This window comes from Sciurus carolinensis, chromosome 2 (assembly GCF_902686445.1).
Source record: "Sciurus carolinensis chromosome 2, mSciCar1.2, whole genome shotgun sequence".
In the NCBI taxonomy this organism is placed as follows: Eukaryota; Metazoa; Chordata; class Mammalia; order Rodentia; family Sciuridae; genus Sciurus; species Sciurus carolinensis.
Window position 1 is genome coordinate 90037565 of NC_062214.1, and position 18858 is coordinate 90056422.

At 49.1% G+C, this 18858-nt stretch overlaps 1 protein-coding gene across 2 annotated transcripts; it reads left to right on the plus strand.

Annotated features, from left to right (window-relative positions):
* Positions 1 to 8191: 8191 nt before the first annotated feature.
* Pif1 (PIF1 5'-to-3' DNA helicase) lies at positions 8192 to 17990 on the plus strand. 2 transcript variants are annotated; one of them, XM_047540261.1, is made up of 13 exons: positions 8192 to 8283; positions 9015 to 9591; positions 10658 to 10790; positions 10875 to 11000; positions 11120 to 11273; positions 11378 to 11492; positions 11573 to 11679; positions 12897 to 13036; positions 13336 to 13442; positions 14210 to 14297; positions 14436 to 14581; positions 15428 to 15619; positions 16221 to 17990. In XM_047540261.1, exons 2-13 carry the CDS (start codon positions 9034 to 9036, stop codon positions 16278 to 16280), a joined length of 1926 nt encoding a protein of 641 aa, XP_047396217.1. In that variant the 5' UTR covers positions 8192 to 8283; positions 9015 to 9033; the 3' UTR covers positions 16281 to 17990. The 2 variants fall into 2 exon arrangements, with proteins under 2 accessions (XP_047396217.1, XP_047396216.1); XM_047540260.1 differs by having other exon boundaries at positions 8268 to 8309.
* Positions 17991 to 18858: the final 868 nt, after the last annotated feature.

Below are 18858 nucleotides of genomic sequence, written 5' to 3' on the forward strand. Positions count from 1 at the left end.
CAGGGCGGAGCCTGGGCAGGGCAGGGCGGGGCGGGGGCTTGGGGACCCAGCCGAGCAGCCCCGGTGGAGCTGGAGCCAGAGGAAGAGGGCGGGACTGGGCGGAGAGAGGTTTCCCCGACGAGCGGAGGGCGGGGGCCTAGGAGCGGGTATAGAGTGCGGGGGATGCGGCCAGGGGCGAGGGAGGGGACTTCCGGCCCAGGGGCGGAGGCGAAGGATGCGGGCGGGGCGGGGCTGGGGTGGATAGAGAGCGCCCTAAGTGTTGGCGGGCGGTTGTCTTTGAGCTCTCCTGACCAAGTGGGCTGGGGTTGCCGGACTGAACCCAGCTACCCTGGGAGGCCCAGAAATGAGTGAACCTCCTCTTTCTTCCCCGACACCGGAGCAGTGGTGATGACCTAGTCCTCTTCTCGCAGAAATCTTGGGCGAGGCCGGGGCACAGCCCGGACCCGGAGCTGCGGTCTCTCTTCAAAGGGTCATGCAACAGGAAGACCGGGAACCGGTCCTTAGGGGTGATTTTGCCTCTGGTTCAGGGGGACCCCCAAACGCAGTGCTGTCCTGCTCTTCATGGACATCGCTCATCCCCTCTCTAGTTCTCATATCTGAGGGTCGTCTCCCCCACCCTCATTCCATCCAGCGGTCATCTTGCAGCCCTGACATTTACTGAAGAGTGGAACATAGGGACCAGTAGAGAATGGTTTTCGTTAAACCATGTGTACTTATTTTACGTCGGAGAAACAGGCTCGGAGAGAGAAAGTGACTGTTTCCCAGCTTTCAGCACAGCCTCAGCTTTTCTGGTCAGCCCTGCCTCATGCCACAGCACAGAGAATTAAGTGCGTGTGGGATCAATAGTGACCTCCTTTGGCTCTGGCTGCCATAGCAGCAGCTATACCAGTTGACCAAATTCCCTTTTCACTCCCTTTTGCTAGCCCCCAGGCTCCCAGGCCATTTCCAGCCTTTGGTGGAAAAGGGCAGCCTGGGGTGTTAGGGCCAAGGGGAAGGATGTGGGGGCACATTTTTCCCTCATGTTTGGGCCAGGGTTCCTTTATCTACACAGTGAAGAAAATAGCCTGATAATCTGAGAAAATCAGTATATGTGGTAAATTCTTGTAGCTACAACATGGTTTTTCTTCCCTCAGTCTAAAGAGCTGTGCAGTGTTGTACCCTGTCACACCGTGCCAGAAGAAGACTCAGAAGATCTTGTCTCCAGAGACTCAGGTTCTACCTACAGGAGCCAAAGCTCCTGGGAAAATTCATGTTGTTACACAGAAGAAAACTATTTTGGGGTATGTGAGTGGGGAGAGTGTGTTGGCAGTGAGGTCAGGTGAATTTGATATCCAGCCAACTCTTGCTTTTGGGAGTGAGCCACTGAAAACCATTCTGGCCTCAGTTTCCTCACCCAGCCCATGCTGGTCCTCTGGCTGTTGCTTCCATAACACATGCTTTTATTCAACACAATTATTTTATTTACCTTGATTGTCCATCAGGCCCTACACTACTGGAAAATATGGCAGGGCTCAGGGTCCCTTAGGCCTTTTTTTTTTTTTTTTTTTTTTTCTTTCTGGTACTGGAGATTGAACCCAGGGGTGCTTTACCAGTCCGTTTTTTTCTATTTTTAATTTTGAGACAGGGTGTCATTAAATTGCTGGGGCTGGTCTCAAACTTGGGATTCTCCTGACTCAGCTTCCAACTTGCTGGGATTACAGGCCAGGATCCCTAGCATGTAAACAGATAAGAATAGTATGTGCTAAAGGAGAAGGTAAAAGTATAGAGGATGGGCACCAAAACTAGGACGGACATTCTAGGCAGAGGGGACAGGGAGGCATGAAATAACATAGCTTGAGTATGTGTGTACAGGGAAGCCAGGCTAAGGCAAACAGTTCAGTGTAGAAAATGCCAGGTAGGTTGTTTTGAGACCACTTCTTAACCTCAGGACATTGGGAAGTCATTGAAGGCTTCTGGTTTCTGCATGTGCAAAACATTAATCAATCAACAGAGGTTATGGCATGCCTCTTAACTGGGAGTGCTTTACAAAAAAAATAAGTAGGTAACTATCCATGAAATAGATAAAATTGAAGTAGATTTATCCTCATTTTACAGATAAAGAATACAAAGCTTGGGCAGAGCATGGTGGCCCATGCCTGTGATCCCAGCGGCTCCAGAGGCTGAGGTAGGAGGATCTTGAGTTCAAAGCCAGTCTTAGCAAAAGTGAGGCACTGAGCAACTCAGTAAGACCCTGACTCTAAATAAAACACAAAAAATAGGGCTGGGGATGTGGCTCGTGGTCGAATGCCCCTGAGTTCAATCCCAAGTACCCCATCACCCCCAAAAAAGAATGCAAAGCTTGGGCTAGAGGAGAAGCTTAGTGGCACAATGCTTGCCTAGCTTGTACAAGGTCTTGGTTTGATTCCCAATCCTGCAAAAAAACAATTTCAAAGCTGTGAAGAACTTAAATGACTTAGTTAAGGTCACTTGACTGGATTCAAATCCTGCCTGACTCCAGAGTCTGTGCTCCCTACTAAATGACTTTTTTGTTTCATTTTTGGTGCTGGGAATTTAACCCAGGAGTGCTTTATCATTGAGCCACATCCCCAGCCCCTTTTATTTTTTATTTGGAGACAGGGTCTCACTAAGTTGCTGAGGCTGGCTTTTGATCCTTCTGCCTCAGCCTCCTGAGTTGCTGGAATTACAGGGGTACACCACAGTGCCTGGCTAAATGACTATTTTGACAGCTTTGTGTGACCAGGTCACACAAGATCAGGGAGAGTGATGAACCATGGGAGGGCAGACAAGTCCTAAGTTGATAAAGGAGTACAGTGTGTGCTAAGAACTGGTTCCCAGAGGACTGAATTGTATTTTAGCAGTGTAAGCTACATGGGAAGGGAAATAGGAGGAGTTCAGGAAGAAGAAACATTTCACAAAAAGGAGAAGCTATAGGACATGATTTGTTGGGGGAACTGTAGGCACTTTTGTGTGGCCATAGCATGGAAGGAAGGAGGGGCACGTTCTTAAGATGCCATCACAGAGACAGAAGGGTTCAGAGCACAAAGGGCCTTGAGTATAGACCTTGTGTGCTGACCTCTTGCAAGTAGCAGAGGGCCATGGAAGCTTGAAGCAGAGTGTGACACAATCTCATTTTCATGTTACAGGCTCATTTTCATAACTGCTGAGTGGGGAATGGAGTGACTAGGACAAGAGAGAAAGGGAAGTCCATTGGATGGAAGATTGTTCTAGAAATCCAGTCTGGAAGTGATAGGGCCTGAACTAGGGCAGTGGCTATTAGGATGGCAGGGACAGACTCAAGAGAGAGTAAAGAGCTAGGCAGTGGCAGAATCACACAACTTTAATTCCAGTGATTAGAAGGCTGAGGCAGGAGGATCACAAGTTTGAGGCCAGCCTCAGCAACTTGCTGAGACCTTGTCTCAAAATAAAAAACACAGGGCTGGGGAGATAGCTCAGTTGGTAGAGTGCTTGCCTTGCAAGCACAAAGCCCTGGGTTCAATCCCCAGCACCGCAATAAATAAATAAATAAATAAATAAATAAATAAATAAATAAATAAATAACACAAAGGGCTGGGGATGTATCTCATTGGTAAAGTGCCCAGGGTTCAATCCCAGGACAAAAAAAAAAAAAAAAAATTAAAAAAATTCTCTGAGTATTTCAGCTGAGACCAGGAAAATAAGAAAAAAAAACTACACAAAAAGATGAAGTGGGAGAAGACACCTCATGCAGAGGCTAGAGCAAGTGAAAAGACCTGGGGAGCCTGGTGTCAAGGTTCACACCTATAATCTCAGAGGCTAAATTGGGCTTTTTTTTTAAACCAAGGATTGACTCCAAGAGCACTTAACCACTGAACCACATCTCCAGCCCTTTTTATTTTTTATTTTGAGACAGGGTCTCACTAAGTTGTTGACAGTCTAAGTTGCTAAGGCTGGCTTCGAACCTGCAAGCAATCCTCCTGCATGCCCCACCATGCCCAGCTTTTGTTTATTTTTAAGACAAGCAAATACCAGGCTGATTCTTCTTTTAAAATGTATTTTGAAGTCTAGGTAGTGGCACAGGACTGTAATCCCAGCTACTCTGGAGGTCGAGGCAGAAGGGTCACAAGTTCTTAGCCAGCCTGAGCAACTTGACAAGATCCTGTGTTAAAATAAAAAATAAATAAATAAAAAGGGCTGGGATGTAGTTCAGTGGTAGAGCACCCCTGGGTTCAATCCCCAATGTGGGGGAGGAGGAATGAATTAGGTTTTTGTGACGGGTAAAGAAGGAATCAAAGATGAGTAGGTTTTTTACTTGAGCCCCAAACGGTGATGCCATTTACTGAGATTAAGACAGGAGAAAAACGTGTTTACTGCACTGGGGAAACAGTATAAAAAGGTATGTTCTGGAGAAAGTGAGTTTGACATACCTGTTGGCATCCACGTAGAGATATTAGAAAGACAAGTGGAGATAACTTTTGGAATTCCAGGGAAAAGGGAAGGCTGGATATAAAATATTGAGAAACATTTCATAGTTGATAATTAAGTTATGAATTTGGAAGAAAGAAGGGAGGAAGAAAGATTCTTCAAGGAGGGAGTGATCACCTCTGTAAGAGGTTCAACAAAACGACTGTCCGCCGCCCAGTGAGGAAGCAGTGCTAGGAGCAGTTGTGTTCGAAGCTGGAAAACCGTGAAACAAATACTCTTTCAGCTCCTCTTCATGACTGTGCTTGTAAGTCTCAGGCTGCAAAAACAGGATGGCAAAAGCTTGGAGAAAAGGATCCTAAAGTGGAGGGAGGGACTCTGAGTTCATATGATCCCGTCCGGTGCTAATGTCAATACTGTCTTTACTGCCGAGCCAGGGATAAGACTGAGATCTCCCAGCAAGAGACCGCAAATAAAACGTCTGAAAAAGCGTTCCGGAGCAGGAAATTTCATAATGAAGAAAACGCCCTGACAACTTGTTTCAAAATCATGCTTTGGACTTAGGCGAGAGAGAGGAGAGCAGTGTGACACCTTCCTCGGAACTGGTGGCTGCACCAGTGAAGAGGAAACCCAGCAGATACGGAGAAAACCCAAAGCCTAAAGGAAGGAAGTTCGGCCTGAGACAGGAAGACTCCCTCTGGCTCCGCCTCTCTCCACCGGCCTATGAGGATCCAGGGGACCGAGGCGGTGTTGGGGCGGAGAGGAGGGCGGAGTCCGAGGACCGTTAATCCACCCGCCCGGGTAGTCCTTCCAGGACTGACAGTTGTTGCTCTGCAAAGCCTGGGTGGGTGTACAGCCACTTTGGAAAAAGGTCTGGCAGATTCATACAAAACTGAATATTACACCTACTTTAAGACCCAGAATTTCTTACCTAGATATTTATTCAAAAGAAATTAAAGCCTAAAACGGGTGATGCATACCTGTAATGCTAGCAACTAGGGAGGCGGAGGCAGGAGATCGAAAGTTAGAGGCCAGGCTCAGCGACTTAGCAAGACCCTATCTCAAAATTTTAAAAAATAGAAAGGATTGGAGATATAGCTCAGTGGTAAAGCGCCCCCGGATTCAATCCCCAGTACAAGAGAAAAAGAAAAAAAAAAAAAAAAAGTTTAAAAGCCAAAAGAAAAAAATGTTGTAGGAAAATGTACGTGGAACTCTCAGAGACTTCTGTAGAAGCAGGCTAGGGTACGACACAGAGAGAAGGAAAGAGTTGACTGCGCATGTGGCAAGCCTATTTGAGCAGAAGGCATTGGGAAGAGCAAACATAGTCTTTGGAAACTGACTTGGATTAAAAAATCTCTCACTTTCTTTGTGACTGTATTTGTTTCTTATCACTATTGCTTCTTTAAAGAATTACTATATATCTAGGCGCGGTGGTGGAAATTCCAGAAGCCTGTAAATCCCAGAGCTCAGGAGGCTGAGGCAGGAGGATTGCAAGTTCAAATCCAGCCTCAGCGATTTAGCCAAACTCAGTCTCAAAATAAAATATAAATATAAAAAGGGCTGGGGATGTGGCTCAGTGGTTAAGCAACCCTGGGTTCAATCTCTGGTACCCCCTGAAAAAAAAGAATTACTATATGTTTTTTAAACTGGGAATTGAAACAAGATTACTTTACTACTGGGCTACATACCCAGTCCTTTTTGTTTTTTTTATTTTTGAGAAAGGGACTTGTTAAATTGCTTAGGGCCTTGCTCAGTTGCTGAGGCTGGTCTGGAACTTGTGATGATAGCCTCTGGAACCCCTAGGATTACAGGCCTCTGGCACCACAGGGGCTATTTCCTCTATTTTCAAAGCCAGCAGTAACAGTAAGTTATCTTTCTCTGCCTTACTCTCTCCCTCCCTCCTTAGTGTTCTTCCTTTATCACACCTCTGACTCTCTAGTCTACCTCTCCCCTTATTAGGGTCCTGATTACATATCAGATAATTCAGGATAATCTCCATATCTCAATTTTATCCCAATTTTTTTCCCCCACTTTACTTTCTGGTGCTGGGGATTCAACCCAAGACCCCAGTCATGCTTGACAATTACTCTACCATTGAACTACATCCCCAGCCTTTTAATTTTATTTTGAGACAGGGTCCAACCTAGTCACCCAGGCTGGCCGGGAAATTGCAATCCTCCTGCAACCACCTCTGGAGTAAGTAGAAATACAGATATGGGCCACCATGCTGGGCTCAAAATTATTGGCCATATCTGTAAAGTTCCTTTTGTACTTAATTACTTACACATAAAACCTATGTCACAGGTACACAATATGTCAAGACAACACTGATGAGGAAACTTTTCTAAAAGTTTTATTGAGCCAGATGTGGTAGTTTATGCCCATAATCCCAGCAATCTGGGAGGCTGAGGCAGGAAGATCGCAAGTTCAAGGCCAGCCTCAGGAATTAAGCGAGGCCCTAGGCAACTTATCTCAAGATAAAAAGTGGGGGGGCCAGTTGAGAATGTAGCACAGTAGTAAAGTGCCCCTAGTTTCAATCTCCAGTACCAAGAATAGAAAATTTAAAAATTTAAGTTTTATTGAGAGCCAGGCACAGGCTTGGTAATGGGCACCTGTAGTCCCAGTTACAGGGGAGGCTAAGGAGAGGAGAATGGCTTGAGCTCAGGAGCTTGAGGCCAATCTGGGCAACACAGCAAAACCCTGTATCCAAAATGAAAAAAAAAAAAGTGCTGGTGCTATGGTGAATGCCTGTAATTCCCAGAATTTGGGAGGCTGAGGCAGGAGGAACAGAAGTTCAAAGCCAGCCTCACCAATTTAGCAATTTACTGAGGCTCTAGGTAATTTAGTGGGACCTTGTGTCAAAAGGGCGGGGAGGCTGGGAATGTGACTCAGTGGTTAGTTCCCCTGGATTCAACCCCTGATATAGGGAGGAAAAAAAAAAAAAAAAAAGGAAAGAGAGAAAAAGAAAAAGAAAATATGATAGCTATCATTATCTGTAAAATGATGTGCTTATACTTACCTGCAAAAATCTCTTTCAGCTATGTCATTCCAAGGTTTAATGAGCCAAAAATAAAAAAGTGAGAAAAACAAATGATGCTCAGAGATGAGCATCCAATGTAACAAGAGGGATAAGAATTCCCTAAAGACAGGGACTCCCTCCCTTTTCTTCTACCCTTTTTAAAATTTTTTTTATTTGTTATAATTAGTTATACATGACAGTAGGATCCACTTTCATACATCATATGTAATGGAATATAATTTCTCATTCTTCTGACTATACATGATGTAGAATACCACCAGTTGTATAGTTATATTTGTACCCTCTTGACCCTGGCACAGGTTTCAGAGTTCCTCTCCCATGGGCTTCAGCAGGGTGGGAAAGACAAATGACAAAAAATGATTCTTAGAAGGTCAGAGAAGGATGAAGAGTGTTGTGGGGCAGGGTAGGGGACTCGGTAGGCCATGGGGTGATCTCAGAAGTGAACAATGGTACTGAGTGGAAACGGTGAGCCTCTGTGTGTGAGCTAGAGGGAAAAGGGAGTGTGCTGATAGAATAATTCTCAAATCTTCAGAGTTTCATTGTGAGACTACACCATCCGATCAGCCGCAGTTTCTGCCTCCTTACGCCACGCCCACTCGTATGCCAGCAGAGATAGACTGGGGCTTCACAAATAACTTTCCTTGGGTGTGCGATTGGTACAACCCAAATTCAGAGGTGGAAACCGGCGAAAGCCCCGCCTCATAGTCACGCCCCCGCCTTTGATTGGCTGAAGAATTTAAAGATCCAGCCGGTCATAGGTTGATTTTTCTATCTCTAGGATTTGAAAATTCCTAGTTTCTCTGCTTCGCCTGTCTACAGGTTTATTCATCCGACTGCCCGAACAAGTGAGTCCCTGCTCGAGCCCTGAAATGTAAGGCAAAGAATCTGGTTCTTCTAGGGGTCCCCGTCGGGAGGGTACAGAAGAGTGGGTAGGACGGAGGGAGCACGGTTTCCGGGGCCCCGGGGTTCACGTGTGAATTCCTTCGCCATTTATTCTCTACCCCACCCCCACCTTAGAGGTGGGAAACACCAGGCATCAGCATCACACTGACCCTGATACTAGCAGTGTGGCTTATCAAGGGCAAATGAACCTGCCTTTCTCAGTCTGTTTGCACTTCTGTAATAGTGAGACCTGCCTGGTTACCCATAAACCTAACTTGGAAGACAGAAGTCGTGTATTTCATGTAAGTCCCCTTCCCATCCCTATACTTGCGATTCCCCTGCATTTTGGAGAGAGGACCATGACGATTGCCGTGCTGGTTCTGGGGCTCAAAGCAGGCCTTTTGGTCTGGTCCCCCGCGCCTCCCCGTAACGCGGGGTCCTTGCAGGACCACCGAGTTTTCTCCATTTCTGGTACATTTGACGCTGCCCATTCACTGCTGCGGGAATTGTGTGACAGTAAATTTCTGGAGTGGACTTTCGATTAGCCCCAGGGCCCTTTTACCATCTCTGGTGGCTTCCTTGTGTTACCAGTGACAACGTCCATGACCCTCTGTGGCCGTGACAGGGTTCCCGGTCACGGACTCTATACCACCTATTACATCTCTGTGACTGCTGTGCTCGGATCTCTTCACAGACCTGCTGAGGCGGTGGCTATGCTCTTGAGCACCGAGGCGGCGGCGGCGGAATGTGAAGACGCAGAACTGCGGTGCCGTGTGACGGTGGAGGAGCTGAGCCCAGGAGGTCAGCCACGGAAACGCCAGAACTTACGCATCGCGCATCTGAGTCTGGGTCGAAACGAGCGCCGCGAGCTCAGGCTGCGGCTGCAGGCTCCGGGGCCAGCTGGGCAACAGCGCTGCTTCCCCCTGCGCACCGCGCGCCTCTTCACTCGCTTCGCCGCGGCGGGGCGCAGCACTGTGAGGCTCCCAGCAGACGCCGCTCCCCGGGCGGGCGCCGTGCAGCTGCTGCTCTCCGACTGCCCCCCGGACCGTCTGCGACGTTTCCTGCGCACGCTGCGCCTGAAGCTGACTGCGGACCCGGGTCCCGGGCCTGCCTCCGCCCGCGCGCAGCTACTCAACCCGCGACCCCGGGACTTCGTCACTATCAGCCCAGTGCAGCGGGAGGAACTGCGACGTGTGGCAGCCACGCGGGTTCTAGACACCACGCTGGCCAAGCAGCCGATGGAACCCGGGACTGTGGTCAAACCCAGCATGGTGAGAACAGGAGAGTGGGCACTTCTTTGGGATTGAGTGTGTTTAATTATTAAAATGGAAGAGACCAAGGAGGCCCAAGATTGGGGGACTAGACTGGCGATATTCAGGGAACCGCTGTGAGCTCAGAGATGTCATAGGACATCTGAGTATGACAAGGTTGTAGGACTCTTCTGTGCTTCTCATGTATAATCCCAGAACCTGAATAAGCAAGAACAGGTAATGCGAGTTCAGGCCATAATAAAAGAAGAGGAGACCAGGAAAGGAGATTTAAGAAGGCAAAGTAGGCCTGGCGCGGTGGTGCATTACTATGATCCCAGTGGTTTGGGAGGCTGAGGCAAGAGGATTGTGCGTTCAAAGACAGCCCCAGCAATTTAGCAAGATTCAAAGCGACTTATCGAGACCCTGCCCCAAAATAAAATATATTTTAAAAGAGGGGGCGGGAGCTGGGGATGTCGCTCAATAGTTAAGCACCACCCCTGGGTTTCAATCCCTGGTCCAAAAAAACAAAAACAAAAAACAAAAAAAGGGTGGGGGAGTAGAAGTGTATTAATGTATTTGAGGAGAAATGAAGTGGTCAGCAGTGTCCAGTCAACATTCCCATCGGGTGAGGGGAACATGTGGGTGGTCTAACAATTGTTTTTGGACTCGGGCAAACCCCACTGCTGACCTCAGGGTTTTGAGTCTAAGCTAGCGAGAAACTAGCATTGGTTGGGCAGGATTTTGCTTGGATGTTTTGAGGTGAGAGTTTTGTGATAGGAGAAGTGAGAAGAAAAGTTGGATGAGAGAACCAGAAACATTCAGGAAACCAGGGGAGGAAGCTGAGGGAGGATCCAGATCCAGTCATGGGGGGGGGGGGGGTCTTCAGGGCACAAGAAGAGACCTAGACCCCAATAGTTGTTGGCAAGATCTCCAGGGGAACCAGGGCTGTCCAAAGGTTCCAGGGAGTGAAGCCAACAGAGAGAGGAAGAAATACCCTGGTCTGTATTGCACACAGATCAAGAAGGGTGGGAGCAATTTCTAGGGGTGGGGGTGGGAGGAGGCTCTGAGACAGCCCTGTCCCCACCAGGAAGCCCCAAGGTGGCCCCTGCCTGTGAAGAGACTGAGCTTGCTCCCCACCAAGCCACAGCTTTCTGAGGAACAGGCTGCTGTGCTAAGGGTTGTCCTGAAAGGCCAGAGCGTTTTCTTCACTGGGAGCGCAGGTAGCAGGGGCAGAGTCAGGGTTGAGGGGACAGTGGTGGGGCAGGATGGAAGAACAGGCAGCCCTGACTTTGTCTCCTGTTCAGGGACTGGGAAGTCATATCTGCTGAAGCGGATCCTGGGCTCACTGCCCCCCACAGGCACTGTGGCCACTGCCAGCACTGGGGTGGCAGCCTGCCACATTGGGGGCACTACCCTCCATGCTTTTGCAGGTAAGTGGGAGCCCGTGGGGCTTGAAATAAGAGCAAGTCAGGCCTCTGGGGAGGAGGGAAAGCAGGTCAGCATTGATGGAGGCCTGGTCTCAATCTAGGCTTAGTAGTTTGATTCACAGGCATTGGCTCAGGCAAGGCTCCCCTGGCCCAGTGTGTGGCTCTGGCCCAGCGACCAGTCGTGCGGCAGGGCTGGCTAAACTGCCAGAGGTTGATCATTGATGAGATCTCTATGGTGGAGGCAGAACTGTTTGACAAGCTGGAGGCTGTGGCCAGGTTAGTACATACAGTGAGTAACTAATAACTATGGCCAGAATCTGATTATTTCCCAAGTGGAACCTGTCTGCCTAACTTCTAAAGCACTCCCTGCTCCCCTCCAGAGCTGTCCGCCAGCAGAACAAGCCATTTGGAGGGATCCAGCTCATCATCTGTGGGGACTTCCTGCAGCTGCCACCAGTGACCAAGGGCTCCCAACCCCCTAAGTTCTGCTTCCAGGTACCACTCACCTCCTGGTCTTGCCCCTGGGGTGGGCATCAGCTATGTTCCCAGACCCACCCCCACCCTGACTCCAACAGGCCAAGAGCTGGAGGAGGTGTGTGCCAGTGACCCTGGAGCTGACTGAGGTGTGGAGGCAGGCCGACCAGACCTTCATCTCTCTGCTGCAGGCTGTGAGGCTGGGCAAGTAGGTCCTGGGATGAGGAACTAAGCACAGGGACCCAGGGTGGTGGGAGAGATGCCTATTCTTGGCAATAAGCAGTCTACTGAAAGGGGAGTCTTAGGTAGGACACTGGTCAACTCAGGACTGATGGTAGTCAATGACTCCAAAAACATGGTCCTTCCAAGTCTCCAGTCTCCCTCCAGTTTGAATTCCTATCACCCAGCACAAAGACTGGCATAGAGTAGGTGTCAGGAAAGAAAAATGGATAGACAGATAGACATGCAGGGATTTGGAGATGTCAATCTCCCCATTTCAGATGCAGAAACTGGGTCAAAAAGGTGAAGCAACTCATCCAAAGTTCTGTTCAGTAAATGGCTGAGCTGGGACTTGAACCCAGATCTGTGTCTAAAACCCAAGCTCCTTCTACTTTTAGAGCCTGTAGGATCAGGGTCAATTGGTAGGGAAGAGAAGGTTATCTAACCTGCTGAAGTTAAAAATTAAAGTGCTGTGGCTATCTTAAAGTGGAAATGGAAAGGAAGCCAAGAAGGTGGAAGATGGGCAGAGCTGGACCTAGAGAGATAGGTCTGACTGGGATGAGACTCAGGTGAGGAGTCTATGCCTAGGGAACCTTGTTGCAGATATTGGAGGCAGGTGGGAGGGGCACGGCACACACTGACACAGGTGGGGAAGGCCTAGTGGCAGAGATGATTCCAAGCTAATCCCACTTGACTGCTATTGCATCTGGGCCTCCGTGTGAAAGTGGCTTGACACTAGGGAAGACAGAAATACAGGCTAGTTATTTCATCCAAGGCAGCAGGCAAGTGGCTAGAAAATTGTATCTTGGAGGGCAAGCTGATGACAGGGTAGCCAGTATTATCTACATCAGTGTCTTGTTCCAGGCCTGTAAACTTCTGGCTTGTGTTCACTCATCATATCCAACTTCCCAGGGACACTGTGGGTGGGTGTCCACTGTAGGTCAGCACCTACTGGAGGACAGACACAGGAAAGGGTGCTCACATGTGATCACAGCCAGCACCCCTGACCCTACGCTCATTCTCCATATCTAGGGTCCAAGTGGAAAAGGGACAAATTGGCCAGCCTGGGAGCTAGCAAATCTGGCCCTGGTACCCTTTTCCAGTGCTCAGTCCCAACTTATTGCCTGCTGCTCTGACCATACTGACCATGTTCCCCACCTTCTCTGGCGTTAAGTGAGCTCTGCCCTGACAGCCTAGCCCCCACAGGTGCTCCGATGAGGTGATCCGCCAGCTCAAGGCCACAGCTACCCACAAGGTAGGGCGAGACGGAATTGTGGCCACAAGGCTCTGCACCCACCAGGATGACGTGGCCCTCACCAATGAGAGACGGCTGCAGGAGCTGCCAGGTAATTAGGGATCCAGGGCTAGACAAAACCAGCTGGGAGGGGCCATCAGACAGGTGTAGCCCTGGGGCAGCCTGGGCTCATGGGGTCATTTCGATATCAAGGCTCTCAACCCCTGTGGCCATAAAGGCCCTTACATTTGCAGATGTAACTGTGATCTTAAGAGGTTTGGCGAACTGATTCCAAACACCCAGCTAGGTCTGGGCTGCCCATATCCCATACTATGGTCTAATATGTGTTTTTAGAAGCTGAGCCACAAGTCAGTGATTCATAATCCTGTTTTTCCATCTCTCTTTTTCCAGGTGAGGTACATAGCTTTGAGGCTTTGGATAGCGATCCTGAGTTAGCCCGGACCCTGGATGCCCAGTGTCCTGTCAGTCAGCTCCTTCAGCTAAAGCTGGGAGCTCAGGTGAGTAGGGAACTAGGTCTAGATCCTTGGAATCTGGACTGTCTTGTATGGGCCTCCCCAATCCTTATCCCTCTGCCCAGGCCATTCTGTAGCCAGTACACCCAGTTGTGACCTCACAAAAACCTCCATCCAGTTTTCATCTACTTTTCTATCTCAGTTTTCCACTGTCCTCCTCTTCTTACACCTGGAGCTCCTCCAAGGAGCAATGTCACTTTGGGCAAGTCCCTTCCCTTTGCTGAAGCTCAGTTGCCTTGTTTCTAAAATGGGGAGTGAAATAGCTCCCTGCCAGCTGTCTTTAGTTGTGTACCTTATAGATGGCTGAGTCCTCATCCCTCCCATAACAGTGGGGTGAGCAGAGTGGGAGACTTTCCTTCGGGCCCAGAGGGTACCCAAGGGGAAAACAAAGGATAGTGTGGCTGAGACCGGGGCTGGCAGGACCTAAGGCCATCCCTCACGATCTGTGACCCCACAACAGATCAGATCCTATCCAAAGCCCTGTGATATAGGTGACCTCACAGGCTTTACCTCTTCCTCCTGAGGCCAACTGAGCAAATGTATTCCCCTCTGACACAGGGGGAAACTGAGATCCTGGGAATTAAGGCTACCTGCCCCAGGGGTCAGAGTTAGATGGTGGCAGAGCTGAGGATTGGGACTGGGTGCCCCTTAACAATAGGCCCCTGCCCTTGGCCTCTGATAGTGACTGCTGAAGTTGAGCCAGGTGTAGGGACAGGGCCCTTTGCCATCCCTCAAGCCTTCCTTCCCCTCAGGTGATGCTGGTGAAGAATTTAGCTGTGTCCAGGGGCCTGGTGAACGGTGCCCGAGGTGTGGTAGTCGGGTTTGAGACTGAAGGGCGAGGTAAGTGATGGGGAAGGACAGTTGTATTGTGGGTTTGTAGCAGAGCCCTGGGGAAAGTATGGGAGGAAAAGGCCAAAGGCCTCTCCTCCCAGCCACAAAGCAGGACTGAAAGGTTGGACTTCTTTGTGCCTTCTTCAGGGCTGCCCCAAGTGCGCTTCCTGTGTGGAGTCACTGAGGTCATCCGTGCTGACCGCTGGACAGTTCAGGCCGCTGGGGGCCAACTCCTCAGTCGCCAGCAGCTGCCCCTCCAACTGGCCTGGGCGATATCCATCCACAAGAGCCAGGTGACCACTCAGTGCAGGGGTGGGGACAGAGCAAGGCAGAAAGTAGACAGCATATGCCTGGGACACATTGGGGTGTGTGCCTTGAAGGCCTTATGGCCTATGACCTAGATGGAAAGTTCCAGATCAGGAGTAGAATAAACCTTTATCCCCTCCCCCCCAGCCCCAGAATAAACCTTTCTTTAGTGGATTTCCCAGTGCTTCTTCTTAAATCCAGGGAAGGATATAAGTCACTTCCTCTTTGTCATTTGCTGAGCCACTACCAGATACATTAATCCCTACAAAAATAGTATGAAACTGGGTGCAGTGGTGCATGCCTATAATCCCAGTGATTTGGGAGGCTGAGACAGGAGGATCCCAAGTTCAAGGCCAGCCTCAGCAATTTAACAAGGCCCTAAGCAATTTATCAAGACCCAAGCTCAAAATAAAAAGGGCTGGGGATGTGGCTCAGTGGTAAAGCACTCCTGGGTTTAATCCCCAATACAAAAAAAAAAAAAAAAAAAAAAAAAAACTCCAAGAAATGTAATCAATAATCATTCCACTTCACAAAGAACACTGAGGGACTGAGGAACTTGTCCAAAGTCACACAGCTAGGGAGTGTGGGAGCCAGTATTCAGCTGGGTGGCCTAGAGCGTGAGCTCTTTCCTTTCACCCCCTTTCTCAACTCCTACCCTGGATCCATGTCCCCCTATATTTAGGCCCCATCTGCTGTCAGGCTTTCCCTCTGCTAGAGTCTCTCTGGACTAAGTGAAGAGATCTGGAGGCAGTCACTGGGCTGGTGAAGTATCAGCTTTGGGTACAGGGGACTCCAGGCTAAGCTGTCTCTATCTCTGTCTCTCTCTCTCCCAGGGCATGTCTCTGGATTGTGTGGAGATCTCTCTGGGAAGAGTATTTGCCAGTGGTCAAGCCTATGTGGCCCTTTCCCGAGCCCGCAGCCTACAGGGCCTGCGTGTGCTGGACTTTGACCCCATGGTAGTTCACTGTGACCCCCGTGTGCTGCACTACTATGCCACCCTGCGGCAGGGCAGAGACCTCAATATGGTAAGAGGGAGTCAACCACAGGAGGCTGAGGCAGGAGGACAGCAAGTTTGAGGCCAACCTGGGCAACTTAACCAGACCCTGTCTCAGATCTTTTTTAAAAGGGCTGGGAGTCAGACACCGTGGCACATGCCTGTAATCCCAGTGGCTCAGGAGACTGAGACAGGGGGATTGCAAGTTCAAAGTCAGCCTCAGCACAAGTAAGGCGCTAAGCAACTTAGTGAGACCCTGTCTCTAAATAAAATACAAAATAGGGCTGGGGATGTGGCTCAGTGGTCAAGTGCCCTGAACTCAATCCCCGGTACCAAAAACAAAGGGCTGGGAGTATAGCTCAGTAGTGGAGCACTTGCCTAGCATGCACTGAACCCTGGGTTCAATCCCCAACACTATTAAAAATAAAGCGGCGGGGCACCTAAGGGTGGGCCTGTGGTTTTGGCAGGCTGGGAGCAGTAACAGAGGGAAGGCCCAAAAGAACCCTGGTGTGGCAGAGCCCTCTACTGGCTCCTTTGGGGGATGGAGGTAGGAGGAAATAAACGCTGGCCTCTAGGCTGTGGCCCTGGGGAATAGCAAAAGCTTGTGATTAGGTTTTTTGGCTCTGATCCAGGAATCCCCAAATGATGAAGATGCAGCCTCAGACCAGGAGAACATGGACCCAAACCTCTGAGCCTTGGCTGTAAAGAGAAGACAAAGAATGATCTCCCCAACCTCTAGCTCCCTAGTGGGCCAAGGTCCCAGGGAATAACTGGGGGAGGGGGCCAGTGTCCCTCTGTTCCTTCTTGGGGATTCTCCACCTCCTGGCAGGGCTAAAGGAAGCGAGCTTCCCAACACCTACCAGCTGTGCCACAATTTGTCCTGAATAAGCTACTTCCAGGATCAGAAGTAACCCTTTCTGTGCCAGTTGGGAATGGGTTCAGTGGTGTCAGAGGACGAAACTTTCGGCAAAGACTAGACATACAGCCACAGAATCCTGAATGTCCCTCCTTCTAGGTTGCAGAAGGGAAAGGCAGCAAAGACAGATGCTTCAGGGAGCCACATCAGGCCTCTCCAGCCAGGGTCCATTTTATGTTGCTATAACAAAACACCTAAGGGTGAGATATTTTATAAAGAAAAGAAAGTTTGTTGGTGGGCATGGTGGTACATGTCTGTAATCCCAGCAACTCAGGGATTACAGGGAGGCTGAAGCGACAGGATTGCAAGTTTGAGAGCCTCAGCAACTAAGCAAGGTCCTAAGCAATTTAGCAAGAACCTGTCTCAAAATAAGAAATTTTTAAAAGGGCTGGGTATGTAGCTAAGTGGTTAAGCACTGCTGGGTTCAATCTCTACTACCAAAAAAAAAAAGAGAGTGAGAGAGAGGTTTGTTTAGCCTACAGTTCTGGAGACTCAAGAGCATGTTGCCAGCATCTGCTGAGCTCTGGTAGGTCTTCTTGGCAGATGATCAAATGGCAGGGGGACATGCTAGCATGATCACAGGGCATGTGAAACAAGAAGCAAGAGATGGGCCAGGTGAGATGGGCACCTATAATCCCAGCGACTCAGGAGGCTGACCTAGAGCCTGGATTGCGTGGAGAGCTCTGGGCCGTGTGTTTGCTAGTAGTCAAGCCTGTGTGGCCTTCCCCAGGCCTGCAGGAGTCCAGCTTCAGCAACTTGGCAAGACCCTGTCTCAAAATAAAAAATAAAAAGGGCGGGGGATGTAGCTCAGTGGCAGAGCACCCCTGGATTCAATTCCGGTACAAAAAAAAAAGCAAGAAATGGGGAAGAGTCTGGCTTGCTCTTTTCATAACAACTGCTCTGGAGGGAACTGATCCACTCCTCCCACACCTGACTTACTCCTGTGGGACAGCATTAATCCACTGAGAGGGCAGTGCCCGCATGACTTAATTACCTTCTGCCATACCTACATTTTAAAGATTATATCACCTCAGCACCACTACACTGGAGACCAAACTTCCAGTACATAAACCTGGAGGAGACTCATACCAGGTACAGGACAAAGATAGAGAACACAACTTGAGTTATCTCCACAGCTGGGCTCAGCCTAGCACGGCCCAGAGCAAACACCCTCCTGAGCCTTACCTGAGAACATACGCCAGTCAAATGTGTGCCCATACACACACACACACACACACACACACACACACACACACAAACACACACACACTTATTTTAGTTGTAGGTAAACACAATACCTTCATTTTACTTATTTTTGTGTGATGTTGAGGATCAAACCCAAGGCCTCACACGTGCTAGGCAAGCGCTCTACCACTGAGCCACAACCCCAGCCGTCCATGTGCCCATATTTTAAGGTGCTTTTTGCAGGGGAAATAGTGTTCTGGGGCACTGAAATGGTTGTTCCTGGGTTGTGTTTATTTCAGCAAATAAACCTGTGATTGTGTAATCTCTGGGCCTCCTGTCTCCTCTCTCCCCACCATGAACGTGCACACACAGGTATGTGTTCGTGTCACAAGGGCTGTGATCACAGCACCCATATGTGAGGTTTTGTTAGTATCATTGGTCATTTGGAAAGCCGAGTTATTTGAGGCTGGTGACTAATAATGAAATGACAAAGTGAATCACCATCATCCAATAGTCAGACAGGGACACACTAGAGCATTTCTGTTGGCCCTGCTGGGGTTCTGGCTTTATATCCTGATGGGGAAGATGTCATCAGGACTAACCAGTTCCTCAAGAAGTGTGATGGAAGCTGCTCAGGGGTCCTCACAGGCTAGCTAGAACTGGCAAGTTTCTCTGCTTATGACTAAAAGGTATCAATTCTGGGTGGAAAACATGGGCTATAATGGAAGCGAGCATCATCAGCTACAGGTGTCTTTCATTAATAAAAGAGCGCTATAGCTACTTAAATGTAAAATCACCACCAGGCGCAGTGGTGCAACCTGTAATCCCAGAAGTTCAGGAGGCTGAGGCAGGAGGATCGAGAGTTCAAAGCCAGCCTCAGTAATTTCTCAAGGTCCTGTCTCTAAATAAAATATAAAAAGGGGCTGGGTATGTGGCTCAGTGGTTAAGCACCCTGGTTCAATCCCTAGTACCAAAAAAAAAAAAAAGTAAAATCACCAATGATGGGAGAAATTTAGAATAATAAAATCAACTTGGTTGCTGGAGGACACAAAATCTAGGTGCTCAGAGGCTCTTATCCCTGTCTGGAAGAACCATCAGGGGTCCGAGTAAACAGAGGGTAGGTGCTCAGGAAGTGACTGGCTATGTGGTGGAGGCCATTGACATGAGGG

Bases quoted from the DNA above. Each gene is read 5' to 3' on its own strand.
- Pif1 (XM_047540261.1), top strand. From the start codon at position 9,034: ATGCTCTTGAGCACCGAGGCGGCGGCGGCGGAATGTGAAGACGCAGAA. The intron at 11,274-11,377 runs GTTAGTACATAC...GCTCCCCTCCAG, and splicing joins AAGCTGGAGGCTGTGGCCAG to AGCTGTCCGCCAGCAGAACA. The intron at 14,298-14,435 runs GTAAGTGATGGG...TGCCTTCTTCAG, and splicing joins GTTTGAGACTGAAGGGCGAG to GGCTGCCCCAAGTGCGCTTC.